This window comes from Wolffia australiana, chromosome 6, assembly GCF_029677425.1.
Source record: "Wolffia australiana isolate 7733 chromosome 6, ASM2967742v1".
Taxonomy (NCBI): Eukaryota; Viridiplantae; Streptophyta; class Magnoliopsida; order Alismatales; family Araceae; genus Wolffia; species Wolffia australiana.
The window spans coordinates 15,725,695-15,736,242 of record NC_135840.1 but is presented as its reverse complement, the minus strand read 5'-3'; the positions used below and the strand labels follow the sequence as shown (position 1 = coordinate 15,736,242).

General features: G+C 37.2%; 1 protein-coding gene across 2 annotated transcripts; it reads right to left on the bottom strand.

The window, feature by feature from the left end:
- Positions 1–2,435: 2,435 nt before the first annotated feature.
- LOC144704295 (ADP-ribosylation factor GTPase-activating protein AGD12-like) lies at positions 2,436–9,905 on the bottom strand. Of its 2 annotated transcripts, none has more exons than XM_078576666.1 (9): positions 9,758–9,905; positions 9,301–9,426; positions 8,372–8,453; positions 7,191–7,266; positions 6,108–6,271; positions 5,843–5,978; positions 4,663–4,779; positions 4,484–4,579; positions 2,436–2,949 (listed from the first exon to the last, which is right to left on the bottom strand). In XM_078576666.1, the coding sequence occupies exons 2-9, from the start codon at positions 9,341–9,343 to the stop codon at positions 2,668–2,670; spliced, it is 996 nt and encodes a 331-aa protein (XP_078432792.1). In that variant the 5' UTR covers positions 9,344–9,426; positions 9,758–9,905; the 3' UTR covers positions 2,436–2,667. The 2 variants fall into 2 exon arrangements, with proteins under 2 accessions (XP_078432792.1, XP_078432791.1); XM_078576665.1 differs by having other exon boundaries at positions 9,301–9,419.
- Between the last annotated feature and the right edge of the window lie 643 nt (positions 9,906–10,548).

The window sequence follows — 10,548 nt, the reverse complement described above, 5'->3', positions numbered from 1 at the left end:
TGAACAAGCTTTATATTATTTCATTAAAGTATAAATCTATTGAAATCATTTTGAAAATTTTATATTGATCAAAGGGGTTCTTTCATAGGTTATACATTTGAATGTAATATCCATAAATTCTTATATGATGATTGTCAATAATAGTTTATGAACATAGCACCCCAATTTTTTTACATTTCATGGTAAATTGTGAAGGTGATTATCGAACACCATACTTTCATATGTCTCTCCTAGAAACATTTATGTAGATTAGTATAATTTTATAACCCTGAATTAACCTTACTTACTAAGGTAAACTCTTTATATCTGCTCAATAAATATTAATGATTTGAATACATAACCTATGAGTTAATTAAATCTATTATTATAGATTATTATATGTACAATGAATATTTAGTTGTTATAAGAAACCAAAAAGAGATAACTACGAAATTATATATTTCCTACTGTGTTTACATGAAACATTGATACTAATTACAATATTTTATTATTATTAAAAAATTAACCCCACTATTAAAGTAAACTTTTTAGTAACCTATAACCTTAATTGAGATTTGTTATGTAATTTTTTGACTGCCTAATTTAGCCCTATGAATTATTACTAATCATAATTTATGAACATACCTGATGCAGCTCTTTAATCTTTTATGAGAAGTCACATAAGAGAAATTACCAAGCTATATATTTCCTTTTCTCTCCTCTATAAACATTTAAATTGGTTACTTTAGTTTTTTATAAATACAACTTAATGTAGAGCTGTATGTTCCCCATTTAGATTCATGATTAATTATTAAGCTATAATACATCAGGCCAACTTTCTCATGATAAAACGAAAGGAATACTTCCCAAATTGCATATTTCCCAGTATATCTCCCCTAAAAACATTTTGGTTGGTTTTCTGTAATTTTGAGTTGGCATTCTAAACTTTTACATATTGACTTAAACTTGTAGTTTTCATTTATCTTTCATCAAATTTAAGTTGGGTACATATCGTCCCAAATTTTTATGGGAAATAACAAAGGGATAGTGTCCTAATTTTGTGTTTCTCCCGCTGCTCACCCTTTAACACATTTTATTAAATTAGAAAATTAGTAAAATAACACACTTTGATTATTGTTAATTAATAATTAGAAAAAATTGACTGTCAGAAATAAAATTGGGCTTAACATTAATTATAGCACTATCACTCAAATGGAAGCATTTTTTACAAATATATATTTCGGGAAAAGTGGAAATTTGAATTGATGTATCAACAACACACATTAATTAAATCTAACAAATTATTAATCAATTTCCCTTTCAAACATAGCGTCTAAAAAAATGTAATTTGGTAAATGTTTCTCATTAATGATAATGCCTCTGTTATCAATAATGATATACATCCCTAATAATGTTACTAGCTTATCAATATCATCATCCTGTAATAAAAAACCCGGCCCCTAACCTGTTACTAGTATCATCATCTTGGAAGATAATGATGTTCATCGTTGATGTGTACTGTAGTTATTTGTATCATCTTCTATTGTCAAGATGGCGACGACACAGTTACCAGTATCGGATATTGATAATGAACATCATAGTCAAACCTTAGACTTTAAATAAGAGAGAAGGTTGTGAATGATTCTGGAAACTCATCCAAAACGTAGGCCACATGAGATGGGAAATAGAGAGAAATATATACTCTATAACTACATGAGCAAATCATGGTGGCTTGCTAGAGTGGATATCAGACGTAGAAAACAACAAAGTTAAGCATGCTGTGATGGGGGCAATCCAATAAGGACATCCTCCAACAACCTCGTGCCGAGTGCATGCACAGTGCATGCTAGCTAGCACTATAGATCGATCGGACGACTTAAAACCCTTAATTTTTTTCCAAATGGATGCCCAAAATAAGAATATAGAATGTTAACTAAATCCAATCTAGGAGCAGCAGGTTGTGTGACCACCCGCGAAGTCCCCAAAGGCACCCAATGAATGAACTAGATGGACTTACCACACATATATAAGGCATGGTTTAAGGAGGAGCTCAAGATTCTCTAACTTTGGAGTGGAGTCTATCCTTGGTAGTTCTGAGACACGGTCGTCAACAATGGAGAAAAACTATATTTGAATAAAAATTTGGATTTGCTTAACGGGTATAAAAAGAAGAGTTGAAAACCCTTGGTTCGACTCGATCTTCTCTTCTCTACTGATAAATTAGAAACAAGTCTAGGTTAAGTAGATTGATGCATAGTATTGGTCCTATTAGATATACCAATGCAAAAGAAAAATGGAAAACTCTTTTTTTAATGGTAAAAAATTCATTTATCTCAATTACTCCGCAAGAACAAGAAGAAAAAGAAGAAAACAAAGGGTTTGTCGAATTTCAAGTAGTCAGTTTCACCAATAAGATACGAAGACTTACTTCCCACTTGGAATTGGACAGATACAAGAGTACGTAATCAATACCAAACCAATTAGTAAAGTAAGGACAGCTAAAGTACCATTATAGAATGCTAATAAACCACTCCAATTCCCAAAGCAGATCAACCCGAAGAGCCGCATAAAAAATACAAGCTAGGGGAAGCCATTCAAGACATGTGCTACATGGCATGCATTCAGTAGGATGGAGAAAGACATACTCTATAAATATAAGAGCAGATTGCTAGAGAGACGTGTTGGTTGTTAGTGATTGAGGGGAAGCCATTCAAAGTGAAGAGCAATCTCACCAGATTCAACGTTCTGGAGCTTGAGGACGACGTCCTGCTGGATCTTGCCAGCAATTATGGAGATGGGGCTGTCCTCAACGAGAGCGTTGTCACTAGTTTTCAGCCATCTCCCCACTTGCATGTCAGGGAGCGGCTCCGAGCCACCAAATGCCATGGCCGCCGTCACCAGCGGTTGGATGTCCACCTCAGCATCCCCCATTAGATCGTCTGCTGAGAACATGTCGTAGTCGTACACTCTCTGTAGTTGAAGATACGTCAATTGACGACATGAGGGATTGAAGGAATAGATATTTAAAGAGTTTGTAGTTGATCGTCCGCAAAGACTCAGCAACTAAAAAGAAATTCAGTCCATGGAAATGTTTGTTTTGTTTTGATGAGAAGTTAAAGTTGATATTATGATGAATGGATCGATGGAGGAGGAATTAAAACCTGTTTGCAGTCGTACAATCTCTGCTCTACTTCATCCACCAGCCATGAGAGCGATTGAGATTAAAAACACAGAGATTGAAGAAATGGAGAGAAAGTGGGAAGAAGAAATCTTGAATCAAATGAAGATAAGATTTCAAGGGTTGTCAGTCAGTTGTATGGCAAGATTCAGTGAGTAAAAGAAAAATCAGCCAAGAACTCATACAAAGTTAATTGATAGACATGTTTGTTTTGATCCATGGGAAACTAGGGTTCATAGAATGATAAAAGAATTATCAAACATGGATTCAGCAATAAACTCGGTATAGTTGCATATTCCCTGCTCTTCCCCATCCTCTACCCATGAGTGAGACAGAGATTGAAGATACGGAGACTGAAGATATGGAGAGGAAATGAGAAACAGAAACGACAAATCACAGGAACATGGGATTTCATGACATATCTGGGGATCATCAGCCAAGAATCGGCAACGTAAAGAAAGATTGAACAGATCCATGTTTCAGTTAAAGCAATATGAACTGAGGCCTCAAAGTGTGATGAATTGATCGATCAAACAGCGATTCATAAACTAAAAGAAAATTCGAGGAACTCCTTCAAGTCAATCGATGGACAGTTTTGTTCTGCTCTAAGGGAAGTTAGGGTTCTTATTGTGATTAATTGACCAATCAAACAGGGATCCAGCGATTAACTACAAGGATCACAAACTCTACTCCTCCCCATCCACCGGCCATGAGAGACATAGAGATATAATAAAGGATAGAAAAAAGAAAAAGAAATGAGGGATCAAATAAACAGAATATATAGACTGTCTGCCAAGAACAAGTGACTAAAAGAAGGATCTAAAGGAACAGGTTCACAAATATGATAATTGGACCAATCAAAACAGAGAATCGGTAGCTGAAAGAAAGATCGAGGTGCTCCTTCAGGTTGAATGATTGACGGGTTTGTTTTGCATCTATAGTAAGTTAGGGTTCTTATTATGGAATGGAAATCGATAACGCACGGATTCATCAGTTAACTAAAAGTATTTATACAATCTCTGCCCTTCTCCATCAACCAGCCATGAGAGAGATTGAGATTGAAGACACACATGGAAGACATGGGAGCGGAAAGAGTATGCAAAAATGAGGGATCAAAGGAACAGAAGATTTTTTGAGAGTCGTCTGTGGGCCAAGATTCAACGATTTGAAGAAAGATAAATGGAGAACTCAGTCCTCAGCATAATGAATGGATCGATCAAACAGATATTCGGCGACTGCAAGGATGACCGAGAGCAAGATATACAAAAGGTTCTCTAGGATTTTTTTCTTTCTATATGGAAAATAAAACTTGAGTGGGGATCTCACCAGCTTCAATGGGCCATGAAACTGAGGCACCCGTAACGAGAACTCCTCTTCCCAGTTGGGGTTCAAATTGCTCTTTGCCACGGTTGTCTGAACCTTCTGCAGAATCCAACGCAATTGCACCAAATAAACAGATATTCTACGCCATGGAGAATGATTTTGTGAAAATCCTAATCACTGACCTGCTGGCCGAGATCAATAACGACATACGGATCGCTCGACATCAAGTCCCTGACCACCAGATTTCTTCCGCTCATCACCTTCACCTTGAGGATTCCAATGAATTCCCTGTTATCTGCCTGCAATCAAGAACCATTCATTGCGAAATGTCTGACAGCAGGGGAATATTCGTTATTCCCTACTTTAGTAGAGTGTTGTGTAAACTAGTATCTCCCAAATGGCCAATGTAAGGCAGATATGAGAATTGTATCTTCTCCTGTACTCTTATTTACTACACAACATAACTGAAGACCAGTTGTCATTAAGTAAAATCAGGTCTTGCAGATGGGAGAATCGTATTAAACAAGAAAACAAAATCAGAAGATTTCTTCCTTTCTCGCAGATTTCAAGTAGTAGGGTCTTTTGTGGAAACTTGTATCACTCTATTTGCCTATTTTAAGCCCGAGTGCAAACAACAGATGGAGTGAATTGCATCTCCTCCGGCTATAGTTCCGGATCGTCCCGTCCTTTCCGACATCCGGATTCAGTGCAGGGACGAAGGAGGTATGAATTTTTCGTCTGGCGGTACGAAAACTGTCCCGTCCAGTCCTCCCGGGACGAATTTTCGTCCCGTCCAGGGAAAAAACTGTCCCGTCTCTCGTCCAGGACGAAAAAAAACCCGTTTCATATTTTTAATATATTAATATAGATTTTTCTAAGTTTTTTAGGGAAATACGGAGGAGAGAGAATCCAAATGTACACATGTACAATTATCTCTGAGCGGCGTCAGTTTGCACCTGCAAAAAAATACAGGGACTTTGATGCAAATTGTCATAGCGAGACCACGTGGCTACATCTCAACCGTCAGATGTGAATCCGGCGGTTTTCCGTCCAGATTCATCCGTCCATCGCCCGAGATCTCCGGACGGACGGTTTTTTCGTCCCATGGGACGAAAACCGTCCCGTCTGGCAGTCCCCAAGACGAATTTTTGTCCCGAATTTCGTCCAAACCCTTGGACGGGACAATTTTTTCGTCCCGGGACGGAAAAATCAGAAGATGCTACTCTCCCTCAAATTACAGGTACTAGGGCATGGTAGACAAAAGCCTTCTGTGTTAAAGATTTTTTCTTTCTTTGAAATCCTGTCGTTTACCATGTGTGGATTTTAGGGCTAATGGTTTTGGGTCCAGTTAAAGAGGCTTACTGTTCTTGAAGAACGTGCCTCCAAAGCTTGAAGCCCATCATTGATTGGTTCACTCCGCTGTGAATAACTCCTCGAAGGTTCCAGTGAGAGGATCCGAAGACTAGGTTTCATGAATTCTTGCTGTTCATATTTTGCCCTAAAAAAAGTGAGAAATAATAAAGATTCACGAAAAATAAATACATGTATTCGAAACTAGAGCTCGTAGAAAACATATGATTACATATAATTGACTTCAAAATATTGAAGACAGATCGCATTTTGTCACCTTATAAACTTGGAGCGTTCATCCACGCTTGAGTTGGGGCGGGGCTTTCTGTAATTCCTTGGAAGGAATGCCTCGTATATTGCATTTGCATACGAATTACCCCCCACCTCAATCATAAACTCGACTTCATCATCTGACCATTTATCCAAGGTCATTGACAGAACCTGAGGGCAGAATGTCATTTTTTCCGTATTGATCCATATGATGCTAACTAAGAATGCCATTTTATGCATTCATCAACTAAGTAATGATGTCTCTAGAAATGATTCTCGCATTATTTAATCTCTTCAACAAAACCTTGAAGCCAACCTCATTAATATCCAACAAATGGTCATTGTCTTTAGCCATGCATGTATCGTTTTCCTTATATTAGGAACCTTCAATAGGATATTTTTCTTAAAAGAAAATTAAAGTTTTTGCTGGGGATATTTTTCTTAAATGGGATATTACTCTTTCTCAACAGATAATAACTAATTCAAGGACATAAACCTGAACCTATTCTATGCATGATAGTAATAGTCTGAAAATTAATCGATATATCATCAACTTGCCCAAAAACAGGAGTCGGAGCAATCATATTTCAAGAAGGAATCCTTTTCTGCCTCGGCATTAATATCGCTAAATATGGATGTCTTGGTCAGGTGCGATGTTTAGTCTTTCTTATGCTAAGAATTTCTGATGGGATATTTGCTTAAAAAGGAAAAAAACTATTTTGGTCTTGGATGAGAACATTTTAAAAAATGCATCAAAATCACATTCTGCTCTCAGGCTCTGCCATTTTATGCGTTTTTAGGTATTTTTCCGCTGAATAACTGATACTCCCACGCTAAATAAATGTCCAGAAATCGAAATGATGGTATAGCTTGTCCACTGTCAACGTGAATGCTTAAACTTCCTAATTTTAGGAACTTTGTGGACGTTATTTTTCTCAAAAATATAAAAGATGAAGACACTTCCAATTAGAAAAATTATACTAGTAGTCGGAATCCTATACCTATAGTATGAAGAGAGCAAGCGTGCGGCTCATAAAACAAGAAGATAAACCTTATCGCAAGACAAGGAAAGACATGGCCTCAAGATTACCTTTGAAACGCTTTCCCCAAGACTTCTGTGGACGCTGCAACATTTTAAGCATAAGAACACACCAATATTCACGGACCTGGAAAAAATAAGAGGTTAGGTTGTGGAATGATAGAATAACCAACCCCTGTTCAGAGTATTTCTGGTCTATGGTATCATCCTTCTATAGGCGTTTGGTCTTTCATTGTAACGGCAGTTCTCTCCTTGAAAAAGGGCAGCAAAGAAGTTGTAACATTTTAGGCATAGGAAAACACCAATATCCACAGACCTGGAAAAGAATGGGGAGTTAGGTTGGGTACTGATGAAATCCCTGACCTCTGTTATGAGTATTTCTGTCATTTCATCCTACTCGGGGTACTTTATTTTTAGGGGAATTCTCCCCTTGAAATATCTACAGCGGCCCTGTAAGAAGGGCAGCAAAGTTGTAGAATTGATACAATCTCCTACGCTCGTTCAGGATTATTTGTGTCGTTTCATCCTACTAGGAACATTTGGGTATTTTATTTTTTGGGTAGTTCTCCCCTTTAAGTATCTACAGTGTTCATGTAAGAGGGGCATCAAACCCTTTCCATATCTCTCTATCAATCATCTCCTTTCATTTATCTTATTCTCCCCCCAATTACACCTCTTCTTCGATAAGGTTTTTGACCAGCTGAAGCCCATCTACTCAGAAAAGCAGATCAACTGGGAACACACCCTTCTGCTTCTATCATGGAACACAAGTATCTGCTGAATTATAATATCCAGCTTAAAGATGAAAAGTGGCGCCCTTGCTATCAGCTATAGCTTTTGCACAGTTGGTAAGCGCTTCAATCCAACATGGTATCATACCCAGGTTGCTGATTCAAATCCAGAAGCAATACACTGCACGCTTGGGCCATAAATAATCCAGCTACAGATGTCGTGGGGAGTGTTGAAGTACAATATCCTGCTTAAAGATGAAAGTAGTGTCTGTGCTATAAGATATAGCTTTTAGCACAGTTCATAAGCGCTTGAATCTAACTGTATCGATTGAGATAGACTTCACAAGAAGAAGTTGATGATCAGAAAAACTTGAAAGTAGAACATTAGATGAGAGTGAAAAAATTATAGATTTAGACATGATTTTGATGCATAGGTGAGGACTCATTCAGGAAATCAAGAATTGAAGTAGATCGGATCTCTGAAGAAGGCAAGCAACTTACGCCCATTTAGGATCCACAGCGCCACAGTCCGCGCATAAACGGTTCTCGCTCTTTAATGCCAAATCTTTTAATCTTCTATTGACTGCTTATAAGAGAAAATTAAACTTTTCAGCTTACAGTTTGAAATGAAACACTATCCAGTTTTTGAGCCATTCTAGAAAAAGGTTAAGTAGAGAAAAGGGAAAATTTTGTTTGCCAGATGAGCCGCAAAACATCTTATCATAGAAAATCCACTATTTCTTTCTTTTTGAAAAAAACACTGAAAATCCATTATATAACGTAGAGAACTGGGATCGTGAGGATAACAGAGAGAAAACAAAGGAAAACGGCAATTTACCACCTAAATGAGTCATGGCCTGCATAAGATACTTTTATGCACGGAGAATAAAGGTTATTTGAGTGGTATTCCGATGGATTCTGAACCAAAACCATTAAAATTCAGAGAGAACAAGCTCAGAAAAGAACTTGAAACAATATGCTGATGCTCGAGTAAGCCAAACCCACTGATTTGTAGTTATTCTTCTCCTGTCTTTTGTGACTTGTTCTACAAGATTTCTGTATGCGGTTGTCCTATCAGCAAACTCCTTTCATTTTTTTCAAAAAAAAGTAAAATTTCCGTCGAATTCAAATAAATTAATTGGTTGTACCATGCTGAAACAATCCGCGGTTTTCGTCTTTTGTGACCTGCTCCTTTTTATTTCTGACTGTGGTGGACTTATCAGCAAAATCTTATTTTCCTCTGTAATTGAATATTTTGCGCAATTCTAGTATTAATTTTGACCAAGTATGAGATCGACCAAATGGAAAAAATCATAGCTCAGTATCGCCTCATTCATCGGTGTTTCAAAAGGAAGTTAATTTCAAGTGTCAATAAGATACTAAAGAAAACAAATAAATCGTTTTTGAGATCAAAGGTTCCAGATTGTAACCTCTATTTTTGGAATACTTCAAATCCTCTTGCCCATTTTCCATATCTCAATTGCGTAAGGCCTGCTCTATCGACGAATCCGATCGCCGTCTGATCCTGCGATCAGCTCACCTTTGAACCCTAGACACTGACCAAAATTAAAAGAGTCCACCAAGATAACAGTTTGTAAGATGCAAACAAAGCAAAACAACAAAGCTAATCACTAAAAGACGGTCTTCAGCTAATTTTGCGAAAGAAATAAAAAAACAGTAGCGTCACTCATAAAAAATAGATCGCCGTTCGTTCGTTCCTGCTTATTTTCTAAAATTCTCGAAGAAAGAATGATTATCGCGACAGAGTACGACCGTGAACAATCGATAAATTGCGGCGACAGCCCCGGAAATCAGTATAGCAAAAAAGTTGTACAGAATTTTGCCGCATGAATTCTTAATTTCCAGAAGAAGAGAGGATTATCGCACCTTGCGATGATCACCGTAATCTGCGGCCACAGATCTCCGAGCCAGAAAGCCACAAAAGAAATCTCGTGATCGATCATCTTTCTTTAACTTGCATAAAAGGTATCAAACGAGAGAGGTTCGAGATTCGATTATCTTTCCTAAAACGTGTCTTTGGTTGTCTTTGCTAGAAGCGGGTAATAACCGTCCGCTTTATGCTGGTAGGGATTGTCCGACCCATTCCGATATCCGATATCGAATATCGGTCAATATCCGTCCTTTAGGTCCAGACGGATATTGGAGGGGTAAGGACGAAACAGATATCGGGTACCGAATATTAACGGATTTTGATATCCGCTATCGACGGAAAAAAAATAATATTTATCATCATATTCAACGATTTATGTACATAAACACCAAGTGCTTTTGATATATTTTCAATCTCGGTTAATGTATACAGCGCAATATTTCTATTTTCTTCCATATGGGATAACAGGATTCGAACTTTAATGTAAACTCGGAATCCTGTCATCCCATGTAGAAATATTGCGCTGTATATATTAAGTGTAATCATATAATAAAGTTTTAATAGACAGGCATTATATTTTAAGCCCGTTCTATATATATAATATATTAATACCTCATCCAATAAATACAGCTGGAAATTTCTATTGTCTTCCATATGGGATAAAAGGATTCGGAGTTTGATGTTAAACTACGAATCCTGTTATCCCATATGGAAGAAAAAAAAGATTCAGCTGTATACATTAAACGAGCCACTTAATAAATAAAAAGCTCTCTAATTACCCTCTTGC